General features: G+C 47.7%; 6 protein-coding genes across 6 annotated transcripts; 5 read left to right on the forward strand and 1 right to left on the reverse strand.

Annotated features, from left to right (window-relative positions):
- Positions 1 to 196: 196 nt before the first annotated feature.
- Positions 197 to 1,178, reverse strand: N7478_006334 (isopenicillin N synthase family dioxygenase; the record flags this gene model as incomplete). The annotated part of the gene is made up of 2 exons (XM_056922548.1): positions 197 to 775; positions 843 to 1,178. The coding sequence occupies 2 exons, from the start codon at positions 1,176 to 1,178 to the stop codon at positions 197 to 199; spliced, it is 915 nt and encodes a 304-aa protein (XP_056780585.1).
- A 770-nt stretch (positions 1,179 to 1,948) lies between these two features.
- Positions 1,949 to 2,725, forward strand: N7478_006335 (uncharacterized protein; the record flags this gene model as incomplete). Its single annotated transcript, XM_056922549.1, has 1 exon — positions 1,949 to 2,725. The coding sequence occupies one exon, from the start codon at positions 1,949 to 1,951 to the stop codon at positions 2,723 to 2,725; it is 777 nt and encodes a 258-aa protein (XP_056780586.1).
- Positions 2,726 to 3,749: 1,024 nt separating this feature from the next.
- N7478_006336 (uncharacterized protein) lies at positions 3,750 to 4,932 on the forward strand (the record flags this gene model as incomplete). Its single annotated transcript, XM_056922550.1, has 2 exons — positions 3,750 to 4,782; positions 4,853 to 4,932. The coding sequence occupies 2 exons, from the start codon at positions 3,750 to 3,752 to the stop codon at positions 4,930 to 4,932; spliced, it is 1,113 nt and encodes a 370-aa protein (XP_056780587.1).
- A 996-nt stretch (positions 4,933 to 5,928) lies between these two features.
- N7478_006337 (Rcd1-like cell differentiation family protein) lies at positions 5,929 to 7,311 on the forward strand (the record flags this gene model as incomplete). Its single annotated transcript, XM_056922551.1, has 4 exons — positions 5,929 to 6,444; positions 6,506 to 6,638; positions 6,703 to 7,078; positions 7,137 to 7,311. 4 exons carry the CDS (start codon positions 5,929 to 5,931, stop codon positions 7,309 to 7,311), a joined length of 1,200 nt encoding a protein of 399 aa, XP_056780588.1.
- A 686-nt stretch (positions 7,312 to 7,997) lies between these two features.
- Positions 7,998 to 8,830, forward strand: N7478_006338 (uncharacterized protein; the record flags this gene model as incomplete). The annotated part of the gene is made up of 2 exons (XM_056922552.1): positions 7,998 to 8,012; positions 8,105 to 8,830. 2 exons carry the CDS (start codon positions 7,998 to 8,000, stop codon positions 8,828 to 8,830), a joined length of 741 nt encoding a protein of 246 aa, XP_056780589.1.
- A 1,439-nt stretch (positions 8,831 to 10,269) lies between these two features.
- Positions 10,270 to 13,166, forward strand: N7478_006339 (putative PHD finger domain protein; the record flags this gene model as incomplete). Its single annotated transcript, XM_056922553.1, has 4 exons — positions 10,270 to 10,443; positions 10,600 to 10,697; positions 10,777 to 10,996; positions 11,061 to 13,166. 4 exons carry the CDS (start codon positions 10,270 to 10,272, stop codon positions 13,164 to 13,166), a joined length of 2,598 nt encoding a protein of 865 aa, XP_056780590.1.
- Positions 13,167 to 15,898: the final 2,732 nt, after the last annotated feature.

Here is a 15,898-nt window from a genome sequence, read left to right on the forward strand (position 1 = left end):
AAGTGAGTTCGCGATTGACGATCTTTCTCAATATTGCATAGAGCTTCTCATGCGATTATAATCCCCCTGTGTGATAGGTTCATATTTTGCCGGTTTCCCATCCATGCAAGAAGGAATACATTCAACCACAGACTCAGGGTCCGGGGCAATGAAATAAGGAATGGAAAACCTTCTCCGAGTCATTCTATTCCCGCCTTCAAATCGATCTGCCAGTGGTGGTAATGTAACTCCGTGGCTTGTCGATATCAATGAATCTGTATACCCTTGAATTAGTCCCAGAGCGAAGAATTGTGATGTAGCATTTGTGAAAAAAACTTAAAAACACATTCGGATACAGACCATTGCTCCACCTCTGTAGCAGATCTCCTACATTCATTACAATGGCATGTTTGATCGGCGTGGCGGGGATGAAGGTGCCCGGGTTTGCTACGTCTTCTACCACCAATCCGCCGCAGTCATCTTGAAAGAGCAACGTGATTGAGCTCCAATCCGTATGGGCTGGGCAACGGGCCGCACGGTTGTTTTCTAAAGCCGATGCTGGGATAGGTGGATAATGGAGCAGGCGAAGCTGGTTGTTATGGCCTGAGTGTTTATCTAGTAGGTGATTTTCGTCAAGATCTAGACCGATTGCGAGAGCCTTGAGGACATCTCCGCCCACTCGAAAGCATTCCCAGTAGAATCGTGTCATGAAATCGCGGAATCCTGGGAGACTGTCATTAGGAATCCATTGATTTGGTTGGGTGGCGTTGTTCTCGCTGCCGATATCATAGCTTTCCTGGTACCAGTCAGCGACTTCGGACATCCTGGTGAGGGAAGAGGAGGAAGTTATGTATGCTACTCACTTTCATATCAGGAATGTCTCGTAGCTGTTTAGCCCGTTCATCGTCCTCCACATTTGTCGCCTCTAACTGTGAAATTTTCTCCAAGCCGGGCCACGAGTATCCCCTATGGACTGCCCATCCTTCCGGATGTGGAGCCTTCAATTTCTCCCCCTGGGGCAAATCGAAGAACAGCTGAGACCAGTGGAATGCTTCATCTAGAAGAGGCCCCGGGAGTGAGTGGTTGATTATATAGACGAACCCCACCTCCTGACAAGCGGCGACAATTTCCTTCGCGATGCGATGACGGTTGGTATCGGGGCCAGACTCCCACTGGGCGAAGTCTACCACTGGAATCATGTTAGTAGTATGGGATGATGTTTGCATACTTGGTGATGCTTAGTTAGCTGGTGCTGTGTCAGGATCGAGATTAAAATTGTCGACCTTGAAGTCAAGAACGATGAGATTCTCGTGTCATGCTGTAAGCTTACAGGTCCAATAGGAGTGCTTCCAGGGAACAACCCGACCGTAAAGTGAGATTCAAGTGCTGCTTAGGTGGTCACCAGTCATGTTTGACAATTGACAATTGACAATTCGATTTTTCTCCTTTCAAAACATTCTATGATGGCTGTGTTGATTTAATTTCGAAGCCACATGTGCACTACATCACCAGGGCCAAGGGAGTTGGTTAGGCATAAGCTTAATCTAATCCTCGGGCGAGACTCGTTGCTGTGGCAGGGATCCCGGTGGAGATGGGTCGCTCTCCACTACATCATCTTTCTTCATTGGAAACCCTGACCTGAATTTAATCTTTGCAACACAGGCGGTGAAACTCCTCCAATAACTTCTTGTGAGTATCTACAATTCAATTCCTATATCACATTGCCATTCTTCTCCCCGTACCTCGTTGCGACCGCTAATCATACTGCTTTAAGTAGTTTGTTGACATCCCGGACCCTCGATAGAACACTGCCTCCGATCAGAAGAAATCGAGCAAATTGTGAACCATAACCACCAACTACGCAAAGCAGGCCATTCAAATCCTCGAACTGGAATAAAACCGAACAAAAAACCTCCCCCCCAAGCAAAAACTACGCTACAATTCCCCACTGGGGGCTGTCAAAGCAAGAATGCGGGCATCATGGTGGATCGGAATCTGTGCCACAGCCCTACCAACAACCATCCTCTCTCTCGAGACAGCACCCTTCTCCACTCCCGAGAATGTCGAAGCCAGCAGAAGAGCCTTTGATGTGCTCCAACTTTTAAAACGAAACGACAACTGCCCCAGCGGCTACCACGGCTGCTCAAGCGAAGGCAACGCCAACGCCTGCTGCAAAACCGGCACAACCTGCACCAAGGACTCGGCCGAAAATATTGCCTGTTGTCCAACCGGTGCCAGCTGCACGGGCAGTTTAACAGGTACCGCGACATCGACAGCGACCGATGCAACGGGCAGTAGCTTTGTGTTCCCGCAGGGTGCGACGGCGACGACGACAACAACAACGACGGATTCAGGATCAGAGACTACGTCTACAGTGTCTGGAGCGTACCCGTTTGTCTATGTGCCTACGAGCTTTTCGAATGCGAAGACGTGCTCTTCTTATTACTCGCAGTGTCAGTCTGAATATACGGGGTGTACACAGGATCTTCTGGGTAGGTATGGAGTTACTGTTGGTGGATCAGGTGGGGGTGTGACGGTTGAAGCTGTCACCGCTTCGTCGCAGGCTACATCTATCTGTTCGAGTTTGAGTGCGCAGGCTTGTCATGGGTTGAGTTTGGCTTATTGTGCTTCTGTGGAGACAGGATCCGCGGATGCGACTGGGAGTGGAGCTTCAATGGGTCGGGCTTCGAGTCTACATGACCTCATGCTGGGGTTGGTTGTTGGAGTTGCGGGCATGTTTGTTTAATGCGAATCGATGCGATGCGATATGATATGATGGACCTGCCTGAATGTGCTTTGTTTATTTTTCTACTGGTCTTTATGTCTCTGTATATTGTTCTTATGTTGTATCTCCTTTTCTTCCTTTTTTTGAATTCCTTTGGGGATATGTCCATAGCCGGAGAACAATATCATGTCATGCACAAATTGGAAATGCAGCCAGACTCTCGGAATTATGGGGCTTTTTAGCGATTGGGCAACCTTTGTTGGGCGGCCATTTAGTGGCACCTTTGTTGCGGTGTACGAAGGTCCAATGTTTGTATATATACGAGATTCCCATCTCTACCTCGGTAGTATACATTGTTAGGTGCTGGATTGGGGATGCAGCAGGATACATCATCTAATCAGATGAGACAATTCAATAATTCTCTATGTTATACTCCCGTACCTGCTTCACAAATTGACTCGATCAATTGCAGGCTTTTGAGTTGACAGCTCGAAGATCCGAGATCCGACCGCATGCTGATCGCTGCCACGCGGGGTTGTGACAGAGGACCAAGCTGCAGAATGCCAATTCAAATTGACCTGTTAAAATACACCAGATAAGACATAAAATGGCAGGGAAACAGGATAATAGACAATTAAATTTTATTTAATCTGAAACCCAGCCTCCTCGGAACCCACCATACAGCGTGGCCCAGGATTGGTGAAATTCGGGTGGTTGGGTATATGGGAGTCACTCAACGGAGGCTGGGAAAAGTACAATAGCAACCAGCTTTTTTTCCCCCCTCTGTTTCCAGTCTTCTTTCTTTCCTAGACACTTCTACATTCCATCTGCTCTAAATTTACATTCCATCTTATTTTTGTGCTCTCCAAAAGGTGGTCTACAGCAGTAGATCGCCAGAGTATACAAACCCCGCCCAGACTAGAGTCATAGTCATCCCGACCAAAACACGCAGATCGAAACAACCTGAACGAACATTCCTCGAATATTCCTGGCGAGGAATTCTTCTCCCAGAGTCTTCTTTATGAAGATTGCGCCCTTATTCACAATGCGTCCCTCTATTATCTCAGCGTTCGCAACGTTCTTCCTCTTGAGCGCCATCCAAACAACGGTCGCATCACCACTAGTACTGTCATCGCTACAGCTCGAGGAAGGAAATGCGCTCGAAAAACGATGTGCCAATCCCTGTGGTGCAGACAGCCAGCTATGCTGTGGCTCCAGCGAAGCTTGCTACACAAACAGTCTCAACCAAGCAGCATGTTCTGAGACAGGCAGTGGTGGTGAATGGCAGTACTACACAACAACATACACAGAAACCGATACCTCCACCATAACCTCCGTCTGGAGCTCCCGCATTACCAGCGCCGCTGTAGCCACATCCACTTCCGGAACCTGTCAGGCGGAGTTTGGCGAGACAACTTGTGGAACAAGCTGCTGCAGTGCCGATGAGGAGTGTGTGCAAGGCGAATGTGTCGCCGAAAGCTCCTCCGCCGCAGTGACTGGAGAGGCTACACCCGCAGCACGAGGAACAAGCAGTGGCTGGGTGACTGCGACCGCGACAGCATCTGCGACCACAACGGAAGGATTCATTGCGCCAGTCAGCACAGATGGATCAGATCTTATCGGCGCGAAAGCAACCGATAGCGGCGGAGGCGGATTGAGTGGCGGTGCTATTGCTGGTATTGTTATTGGTGTGATCGCTGGTGTGGTGTTGCTCTTGGTCTTGTGCGCCTGGTTATGCTTGAAGGGACTTTTCGACGGTCTGCTCGCCTGCCTTGGTATTGGTGGCCGTAAACGAAGAAAGCAAGAAACCATCATCGATGAACGTTATTCGCATCATTCACATGGCAGTCGCCCTCGTCCTCAGGGTGGTCGAACTTGGTTTGGAACTAAACCTGCTGCAAGCGAAGTTAGTGAGAAGAAGAAATCTGGATGGAGTGGTTGGGGTACTGCCGCCATTATCCTTGGAGCTCTGGCGCTTTGTTTGGGATTGAGGAGACACAAGGATCGCGATAATGAAGACGATCGAACGACCTCTTACACCTACCCCAGCACATACTATTATTCGGACTACACACGAAGTGAGATTTTTCTTGGCTGTTCTGTTTCTACATTCAAAATTACTAACGATTTCCCTACAGGCTCCGATAGTTCAAGGCGAACAAGGGACACTCGACGATCTCGACGAACGAGAGATACACGTTCACGACGTTCATGATGAATGGACTTGAATACCCAAGAGAAATGAGCTGATGACTTTCAGCCGAGCTTACTTTATTTTTGCTTATCATGCTCTTCGAATTTTGTGACCTTTTGATATTCTTTTGCATTTACAGCGCCCACCTTTTACCTACGATTCATGTACCAATACGACCTACCCGATGTTTTCATGAGAACCTTTTTATGCTGCTATGATTCTTCTCTGGGGTGTTAATTTGCTTTGAACTATGCCCAGATCCTGAGATGTACATATGAGAGAGACCTACGAACGGACGAAAATATGATGGATGTGGACTTTCCGCCTTTATGAGTTGAATATTATCATTTTTACCTAGCACTGAGAATTTTAAATAGATCGTCCAAATGGCCCATAATAACCCTTGCTGTATGAGAACTCTATATAAAGAACGAAGCTAAGTTTTGGGGGTGAATGGGTTCCACTAGGCATCCACTAGGCATACACCCGTGATTCGGGCCAGGCTTGCAGGGACAATGAACTCTGTTGGCAAGGATATTCCAGGTTATCTATGATGCAGCAGTCATGCAGTAGACCACCTGGTTACTGGAATCATTGGAAAAATAGGCAGCGATTTAGCTTTCAAAGAACTATAGGATTGTTTGACTGATATAGACCAGGATCTTGAAAGGAGAACAATAGTTAAAGCACCTGGGAGTTGGGGGGTGTTAATAAGCCAACCCAATCTCTCTCGCACACAAAACGGAACAAACCGAGCAAACTGAACAGAGACAGACTCGCGGTGGAACTCATTCTGCTCCCCGCCTTCCGACCCGAACTTCTCTTTCTCTCTTCCCAGGCACTTCGGCCCCGGTTTCTCACTCAAAATTATTCAATGACTCTCAGCTTGAGTCTATCCTGTTGACATTTTTCTTTCTCTTCTTTCGTCTACCCTTCTTTATAGATTCCACAACGGCTCTTCCCTAGCGTCGCTTAGCAAGGACCCTTCGGAGCATTACGAAATCCCCGAAACCACTCATCACCGCTCGCCATGCTACAAGCGCAGAGCCAACACGTCTTCTCGCACCAGCATCAGTACCCGCAAGCTGATCCCGCGTGGCTGCAGCATCAGCAGCAGCAACAACAACAGCAGCAACAACAGCAACAGCATCACCACCAGGCTCAGCCGCATCAGCCGCACCAACAGCAGCATGCCTCCTTGGTCGCCCAACAACATGCTCAAGTCCAAGCCGCTGCAGCCGCTGCGCAGCAACAACACTACGGTCGCCTTGCTATGAGCGGTAATGGTGCCGCGAACCCCAACCAGGCCTCCGGTGCTGTCGGGGGTATGAATAGTGGAGAAGGCTTGGCCAACGCGGTCTCCGTCATGGACGGTGGGATCAGCGAGGAGAATCGCAAGGTCTTCATCTGGGTGGCAGAGCTCTTAGATCCCGCTCGCAGGGAGGCGGCCCTTATGGAACTCAGCAAAAAGAGAGAGCAGGTGCCCGAGTTGGCGCTGGTGATCTGGCATTCGTTCGGTATGGTCCTGTCGCAAATCGTGGGGGCGGTACTTCCGACCGGGAACTAATTATCGGCAACTTGCAGGTGTTATGACGGCTTTACTCCAGGAAATAATCTCAGTTTACCCCCTACTCAACCCTTCGCAACTCACTGCTGCCGCATCAAATCGAGTCTGCAATGCGCTGGCGCTCTTGCAGTGTGTCGCATCTCACAATGAGACACGCACCCTCTTCTTGAATGGTACACACCGTTAAAATACTATGTCGATGATAACACTGTTTGCTAACATGTTTATCTACTACAGCCCACATCCCTCTGTTCTTATACCCCTTCCTCAACACCACCTCAAAATCTCGCCCGTTCGAGTACCTCCGTCTCACATCCCTCGGCGTCATTGGAGCCCTGGTGAAGAATGACTCATCGGATGTTATCAACTTCCTTCTCACTACTGAGATTATTCCCCTATGTCTGCGAATTATGGAGACTGGCTCAGAGCTAAGCAAGACTGTCGCGATTTTTATTGTTCAGAAAATACTGCTCGATGACATCGGCTTGGCGTATATCTGTGCGACTTATGAGCGGTTTTATGCTGTCGGTACTGTTCTCAGCAACATGGTAGGTCAGTTGGTGGATCAGCAAACTGTGAGGTTACTAAAGCATGTTGTTCGTTGCTTCCTTCGGTGAGTTTTATTTCCCTTATCTACCCTGGCGATTGGGCACTACTAATCCTAAATATAGCTTGAGTGATAACAGTCGGGCTCGTGAGGCGTTACGGCAGTGTCTGCCAGAGCCTCTTCGAGATGCCACCTTCTCCTCAGTCCTCCGCGACGATGCAGCCACCAAGCGCTGCCTGGCTCAGCTTCTCATCAATCTATCAGACAATGTCTCTGATGGAGCGCCAACGGCCATGTAACATACTAAAAACGCATTTCTTTCATCGCGGGATGTCTTTTTTTCACACCACCTTATGATATGCATGGGACAGGTTTCTGGCGAGTTTCGGTAACAAGGCGCAAAAGTTATGGGTCAAGTATGGGAGGAGTCAACTGTCACCATGATGTACTCTGGTGCAATTGACCTACTCTAGTACTTTTCTCTTCATTCAGTCTGGATTTTTTCTTTTTCATCATCGCAACATTTACCCTGGGACAGTTTTCGGATCGGTGATTTTCGTGTCGATGGGAGGGGACTAATGTATTCCTATGTCCTTTTTTTCTTTGCCATTTTCTATTGCATCTTGGTTTCCTCCCCTTTCTGCCTTTCATTCTCGATTTCGTGGCGCTCGCAGTCCGGTGGCGTGGGTTCCTGGTTGGCGCTGTCGTTTGCATTTACTTACCGTCGATCCCGTTCCCCTATTGCTCTATGAGATAGACCTCCTTTGAGCCAGAGATACCACGCTCCAGTCCTCGATTTCTTTCTCTTCTTATTTTTTATTCTTATATTGTTTTTTTTCCCTTTTCTTGCTCTGGTTTATCTCTGTGTACATGTTCTCTGGAGAATGTACTTTTTGATTTAATTAGTCTCTGTAGATGATTCAAATGTGTATCGATACATGTCTAATATGGACTCAATATAGTTGAAGCTTTAAATCCAACGACAATGTGTGGCACAATGGTATGCTTTTGGTTGTGCCTTTAGGTTTCCCCTCAATCCATGCAGAATGCTGTCTGATAAGATCTATCTATCCTTTTAGCACTGGCTCAAAGTCATACTGCGTGACTATATCATACAGTGCCGATTATGATTCATATGTTTGCTCAGAAGACGAAGGCGTAGAATACCAACTCGAGCCCTACTGGAGTGGTATAAGCAACCTCATCGCCTTCCCAATTTACACCGGTTCCAATGGTGTCTCAACCGGCACCCAATATCCACCTGGCTATCCAACTCCGACATCAACCACGCAGACACATGAAACATCTACATCATCAGACTCAAATTCGGCCAGCGCTTCAAGCTTCGATCAAACAGTTGCCACTTCATTGACCTCAAGACCCAACTCATCCCAAAAAAGCAAGCCAGCCGCTCCTATAGGTGCCATTGTAGGCGGAGTTGTTGGCGGACTTGTCGTCGCTAGTCTTTGTGTGGCTGCAATAATCTTTCTTCTCATAAGGAATCGCAAGCACAGGCAGGAACAGGAGCGGCAAATTGGACCCGGGCTCCAATATTTCCCTCCTCAGCTGCCAAAGCCAGGTAGCGATGGTCAGTATAGTTCTATGGGGAACCCGCCTGCACAGCCGCCTGCGTACCCCAACTTGAATAGCCACGACGGCGTTGGTCATCCGGTTTCTACTCAGAACGAGCTAAATGGTCAGAGTACGCGATTCGAATATGAAACTCAGAATTATAAACCTGAGCTTGGTGTTTCCCGAGGTGAACCGCAGTATGAACTTCAGGGCTCTTCGGTGATGGCTATTAAGCCACTCTCTTGAAGGCCAAGCCAGGCGTCCGCTCTCTCTTCTTGGTGCTTCGGGGCCGACTTTCAGAATCATCCCGATGTATCTCAATATTGCTACTGTCGGAGATGGATACTAGTTCAGATCATGATGTTCTGACAGTATAATATAAATACCTATAATCTTTCTCGTTCAAACAGAGCGCAGGATTTTATATCCCGTTAGCTTATATGCGGCTACAAAGGTATCTTTCAAAAGACGTGCAAAAGTATTAAGCTGTAGGTACTTTTGTTTACTTGATGCTACAGGTATTTTTCCGAGCATACATGCATATCCAGTGGGCAGCCGCACGTCTGGTTTGTACATATACTATGTAGTAAGTAGCAATAAATCCACTGGCAGAAGACCCACCAGTAACTTGAAAATACTGGTTCAATGTTCAAGGACCGACTTTTTGGCTTGCTAGTATGTAGTAGTAGTGGCCAGTTTGGATAGTAGTATATAGTAGTACTAGTAGTATTCAACATAGTTTGCCTACCTAAAAATATTACAAGAGCTGATATATACTACTAGTATGTACTAGTGTCATGTTGTATTCAATCTCAGTTACCAATGCCAAAAGACACCGTTTAGGTTCAGGGATGCCCAGGTGCTCAAGGCTAATTATTCCCTTTAAATCTTAGAACAATTGCTATTTTTCTTTCTTTCCTTCCAAGGTCTATCTCTTCTTTAGAGCGTCTGGAGCTAAGATCGCGCTCTGTGGGTCATACTTTTTGATGACATCGGTGTACAAGAGATCCCGCTGCACAACTAAGCATGGGCAATGTGAACAGCCTAACTTGAAGTCGGCTACCTTGCTAGAAAACTAGGCCTATCACCTAATTGTTCAATATTTGCGCGTCGTTTCTATGGCTGCTATATTTTATTCTTTAGCACCCATAACGCCAATATTGCTATATGTACTCTTCTTATGCTTATTAGAAAATTGTGGGGTCTCACCCTTGAAAAGGTTATATGGATGCCGGATGGCTTCACTAATGAAATTGTCACTACATAGCCATTTAGCTCTATCAGCTAATGTCTTAATGCAAACATTCGAGAAATATATTCTCGAGTTCTATTCACTCAGATAAAATTAATATTTCAAAGGTATTAGAAGTCTCTTGCACATCAGTGATGAGGACTGGAAACCTTGGAGTCTGCCCCAAAACGCGCTGCACGTGACCGTACCCGTCGACGCGCCTTTGACTGAGATCATCTCGTCGCCTCATGAACACGAAAAGTAAAAAAAAAAGACGACGCTTCTTCACCAACCAAATTTTCTTGCGACACTCCATCAAGTCCAATCCAAGTATTGCAGAATCGATACTCGTCTGTCTGTGACGAAACCCTCCTTCAACGCCACAATCCCCCCTCTCTCGAATCAACCTCCCTACCACCACATCCCGGCCTTCACGGGCCTCCGTCCCGCCGCAATGGGTACGCGAAAGCGCACTCGTTCTGAGGCAGTCCCTGCCCCAGAGGAGCCGACCACCGAAGAGCCAGGCCTGTTGCAACAGATTCGCAGTAGCTGGGAATTCGCGAGTCTCATGCAATATATCGCCATGTTCGGGAAAGTAATGAAGATTGACGAGGACTTCGAGATCGAAGTAAGTGACTTGTCAAAGTTGCTCCGATTGCGCTGTTCGCGCGGCGCATAATATGCGCATAGATGAAGTCGATAGAGAGATTATTGTGGCGCATTTTTATGCGCTTTGAATCATTGGATCATCCCGCTGACCATAGCTTTCTTCCGTTGCTTTTAGGACCTAGAGGACGAGTGCCTCAAGCCCGAGCCATCGCATAGACTACTGGAGATCGGTCTATGTCTGTTGAAGTGGATTTCTTCGCACAGGGGTCTCACGTATGTTGTGACAAATTGCCCTTCCTCCCTTGCAAGCTTGGGATGATGTGCTGGTGCTGACAAGGCCGTTTGCGTGCAGATTTGAGAACTTTGATGAATACACTCGCCGACAGTACAACGCGAAGGCGCCGCATATCCCCAACCCTTTTGGTCAGGATGAAGAACCCCTTAAGTTCCTGCAGTTCGATGTCTTTCTTAAACTTCGCGTCCTGCACCAATTGTCTGTGTGGACCTTCTGGAACGCCGACCGCATCCGGGAGAAGATACCAGAGAAGAAAGAGAGCGAACAGCTTCAATGGGTGAGTCGCATTCTCTCCTTAACTATTGATATTGTCGCAACCGTCCTTGCTAATCCTTCAACAGCGCATAGAAGAGTTCGGATATGACCAAGAGGGTCGGTCCTATTACGTCCTAGATGACAATCGCCTTTACCGCCGTACGGATCCGCCTATCCCCGCGCCTCAACGCCCTAAGAAAAAGCCCAAGAGCCGTTCGTCCCGTACCTCTCGAGCCTCTAGACGCGTGTCAGCCCTCGCCGCCGAAGAACCAGAAGACGAGAGTAAGACTGATACAGCAAACGGTACCGCCCCTGAATACCAGTACAAATGGGAGTGCATCGCGGTCACCTTGCCGGAATATCAAGAGTTCTTGGAGACTATCCGAAAGAGCAAGGATCCCGATGAACAGTATCTCCGTGACCGGATCGAGGAGCACGTTATGCCACTACTAGAGAAGGCCGAGGAGTCGCAACAACGCAAGCGCATTAAGCGTGAAAAGGAATTGCATAACTTGCAAATGCTAGCGGGGGCCAAGCGCTCTAGCCGACTTGCTCAGAAGGAAGAACGCGATCGTGTCGAGAAGGAAGCTGCTGAAACCGCTCGTAAGCACGAGAATGATCTCGCCGAAGCTCGACGTGAGCAGGCAAAAAACCAGCAACTCGAGAAAGAGCGGCAATCACGCATGATGACCCGTGAGCAACGTACTCGAGATCGTGAGCAAAAACGCCTCATACACGAGGCAGAGCTTGAGCGAATCGCAGCGGAGCAGGAGAAGCTGGAACGTGGTGAAGGCAGAGTCTCTGCACGAAATCTCAAAGCAGAATTGGAAAAATCCCAGAAAAACCTGAATGATCTGACTCAAGACGATGAGTGGATATTTGATTGCTCTGGCTGCGGTGCATATGGTGAGAATCTTGACGATGGTAGCCATAGCGTTGCATGCGAGAAATGCAATGTCTGGCAGCACAGCAAATGTCTTGGAATTGCAATGGAAGATGCTGAGAAAGATGACTTCCACTTTGTCTGTCGCGATTGCAAGCGTAAGGCAGAAGAGGCAAACAAGCCTAAGATTCCACCTCTGAAGTTCCGAGTCAGTTCTTCTGCATCGCCCCATTCTACTCCGCCAACGGCCAAGAAACAGAAGATGGAAGATGATGCCATCGCTCCTCCATCTCCTGTGAAGCAGACTCATGCTGCTCTATCTAGCATGCAGAATGGGGGACCGCGTCCGTCTACCGAGTATCCGGCTGCGGCGGCGTCTCCTGCTAAGCCGTCTCTCCCATCTCTAACATCTCAAGGTCAATTTTACCCTCCCTCCTCTCCTCAGCGTCGTTCGCATCACATAAACCAAACCCCTTTACCATCATCCAGTCCTCCTCGACCTCCATTCTCCCCACCAAAGAATGGCCCGATGTACCCTTCTCTGGGTCATCAGCCGCAACTTGGACATCACCAGGGTGGTCTGCCGCACATGCCAGGACCGCACCTGCATCAACTTCCACCTATGAATTTGCCTTCACTGCCCGCTATGAATCCTGTACGGCCATCTTCATCCCACTCTGGTCCTACCCAGACTCAACCATCTATGTCACCCACGCAAGGTAACCATGAAGTTGGCCCGTTAGCAGGATTCCCGCATACATCGGGCGCGGCGAACGGATCAGGCTATAAGCCATTTGACCCATACTCGAACTATTCTACGCCTCGACCTCAGTCCGGACATGGAGCCCCGCCTTCTATGTCTAGTAACTACCCATCGTTTTCTGCCGCTGCAACCCCCAATGGAAACCACTCCACTCCTCCCCATAGCTCCCATGGGATGGGGATGTCTGGAATCAGCCCTATGAAGCAATCCCCTCGAGCTGTGACATCTGGAAGTGGCATTGCCGGTGCGCCAGTCTTACCTCCAATCCGCAAACTGGAGCCCAGCCCCAAACTCATGGGCCGCAGCTCACCGGATGCCCCGATTCCTCCGCCTGTAAAATGCATGACACCTGAGCAAGCAGAGCGCCGTGCAAGGGAAAATGCCTCGCTGTTCAACCAGGGTCCCGGATACCCAGCCCATAGCCAGGGTCATCCCATGTCTTCCCCATCTTTCGACCGTATCCCTCCCTTGGGCCCTGCAGTCACGCAACAATATCCAGAGCCTGTACCATCGCCCCAGCGTGGTGGTGATGCACATCGCCAGTGAATTTGTGAATAATATTAAATTTACCCTTTAAGTGGCTCATCACATTTTCAGCGGTGGATCCAATTAATATCAGATCAGATCAGATCCTGCAGGAATCTGAAGGTCGAATTAAGCATCGGGGGATATCCTTCACCCTTGACGTTCACTTTGACTTTTCGATTCATCAGATCGGGCTTGATATGGGTCGAATGGTGGTGATCCGTAGTCATTATCCCCTACTAGCTTCAATGATTCATTAAGTGGATCCGGACCCCCACCCGGTGTTATTTTTCAACCTCACTCCGTGAACATCTCATTTCAATTGATGAATATCGATGAATTACAGTTGACAATTGGCGAAGCTGGGTGCTAGGATGGTATATACTTGGATGGAGACCGTTGGTTCCATGATGATGAACTATCTTTTTAGGCAATTGTTTCACGTTTCTTTAAAGAAAAGATAAGAGTCTCGCAGGGGACATGGAACTTTCAAATGTCGTTGTTTTGTGCTTGCGTGTTTTATCTGCTATTCCCTATATTTATATCCTCAGTTATGTGCATTAAGATGGTTGGGGATTTGGGCGTTTTCAGAGGGCCTCGAGGCTGGCGTTTTCACTCGATTTACTTATCCTCTTGGTCTTGGATAGGACCTAAGGAATGTATTGTAATAGAAAAATTTATTTTGATCAATCTGACCTGATGTTGTACTGATTGTTGTAGACTAGGTAGCTGGGCCACCTGAACCGAGGCATATTTACTACCCATGATATGTCCTTACTAAGACTTGTCAATATTCAATCGAAACCATAGGCAAAGGTAATAAAACGAAGATAATCTAAGTAGAGTCAATTTGCGATCGATTTAAGCATATGCATGTACTAGTCTATATTGAATGATCACCTATATCATGATGCAATTGTCAGAACATTATGCATGTATGTATACATAATCAGCTTCCTAGTATTATGTGCTCCTTCTACTAGTAAGGAGTCCTGGAAGGTTCTAAGGTTCGATCTAATAGGCAGGGTCGCAAAGTGGCAGACAATACCACACATGCTACACCGCAATTGTTGACTTCGTGGCCTCCAGGGATTATTCCAGGATTATGACTGGGGTTCTCCAACCCCTGTTCACGCCCAAAATCAAGACAACACAAACGGGGAAATTGAACAAACGAAAAAAAAATAAATAAAGGAGAAAATAAAGGGAAAAATAAAATAAAACAAATTGTTTGTGGCCACATGGACAGGAACGGTCAATCTCTACATACGCCTACAGTAGTTCAGTGTACAACTCAGCAATCTCAACTTAAGCTGGCGCCGCCCAAATGCCGCAAGACGAAAAAGGGCAGTGACAGTCTACATCGTGCAGCCAAACGACAATTTGGCCCCTTTCCGGCCTACTGCATGCTTTGTGCGCAGTCACTGCGCATTTTGACATTCGTCATTGCTTTTTCCTAACCCCCTCTGACACTGACACTTCTGACACCCCTGATCGAAAAAAAAGCAAAAAATATAATATGGAAATGATTAAATTGATTAAACAAGTTGATGAATCATTAGATGAGCATTCGCTATTTCTAGAATAGTAGATCGATTCATTATTGGAAGTTAAACCTCATCTCCGGAGTTAGAGACTGCTACTACTACTTACCCCCCAGTTCTGGAGTTTACCTAACACGAACCTCGGAGACACCTTCGGGCATATCTTCTCAATTGATGATTGCCCACGAGACTTTAGTTCCATGGGAAGAATCTCTTCCACGTTCCCTCTTTGTCGGCAACGCATTTGAATTTGAATTTTCTTGAATTTTCCCGTTTTACAATATGTTTTACAAAAATCTTTTTGTTCTGAACCGCCGAGACGTCGGAGCCGGAGGTGTTCGCATCATAATCGTAAATCCCTACTTCAACCAGAAACCCCTAATAAGCCTTACAAGTCTAACGGCCTAACGGTGTGGATATCGTCCCCACCAGCACCAGCGCAAGGACGGGGAGAACATATAGGCCCAACAAATACACAGGAGGGGAGACTGATTATCGTGAGTCTTAACTCCAATGTACTAGTACAGTACTAGAGAGATGTAGATCCATCCATGGCAAATTCAAACAGAACATGACCAATCCCCACGCAGGTACAACCAACCCATGGAAGGAGGAAAAAATGCGTGATTTATCCGAAGACCATAAGTGGCGGAGCCGATGTACCACTAGACGGGATTCGTACGGAATGCACCTATAGTACATACATATGGACCCATGCTCGGGGAGGACAAAAGTACCAGAAAATATCTGGGCACGAGCACGCTAATTCCCCCGGTCTGTACCATCCCCACTCCTATCTTGTAAGCGATGACACTAGCTAGGCGCGCGCGATCTACAAGTTGGTCCGAGCTGGGCGCTTTCTCGCCCCTTATTCTTACTCCTTTTCTCTGGTTCTCAGATTGATACATCATTTTCAAGGTTTTTTTTTCTGTCTGTCTCTTTCTCCGCAGAAATAATACCGCCGAACACCGACAAATAATCATAATCATAATCTACTCTTTGTTTCTCAGAAACCTTCTGTTCTACTGTTCTCTAATCCTGGTATAATTTTTTCAGTGTCTTTTTCCCCTGCTTTTCCCTGGGCCTATCTCAACGTCACTAGTATAACACTGTCCGGGGTTCTTGAACGGAGATTGTAGATCTTCCCCCCAATCATCCTGAATCCTGTCAAGAAACCAGTTTAGCTCGCCTTGTCAATCACGGCGCTCA

The sequence above is a fragment of the Penicillium angulare genome (genome assembly GCF_028827245.1).
Source record: "Penicillium angulare strain IBT 27051 chromosome Unknown utg000004l_segment0_segment0, whole genome shotgun sequence".
Lineage (NCBI taxonomy): Eukaryota > Fungi > Ascomycota > Eurotiomycetes > Eurotiales > Aspergillaceae > Penicillium > Penicillium angulare.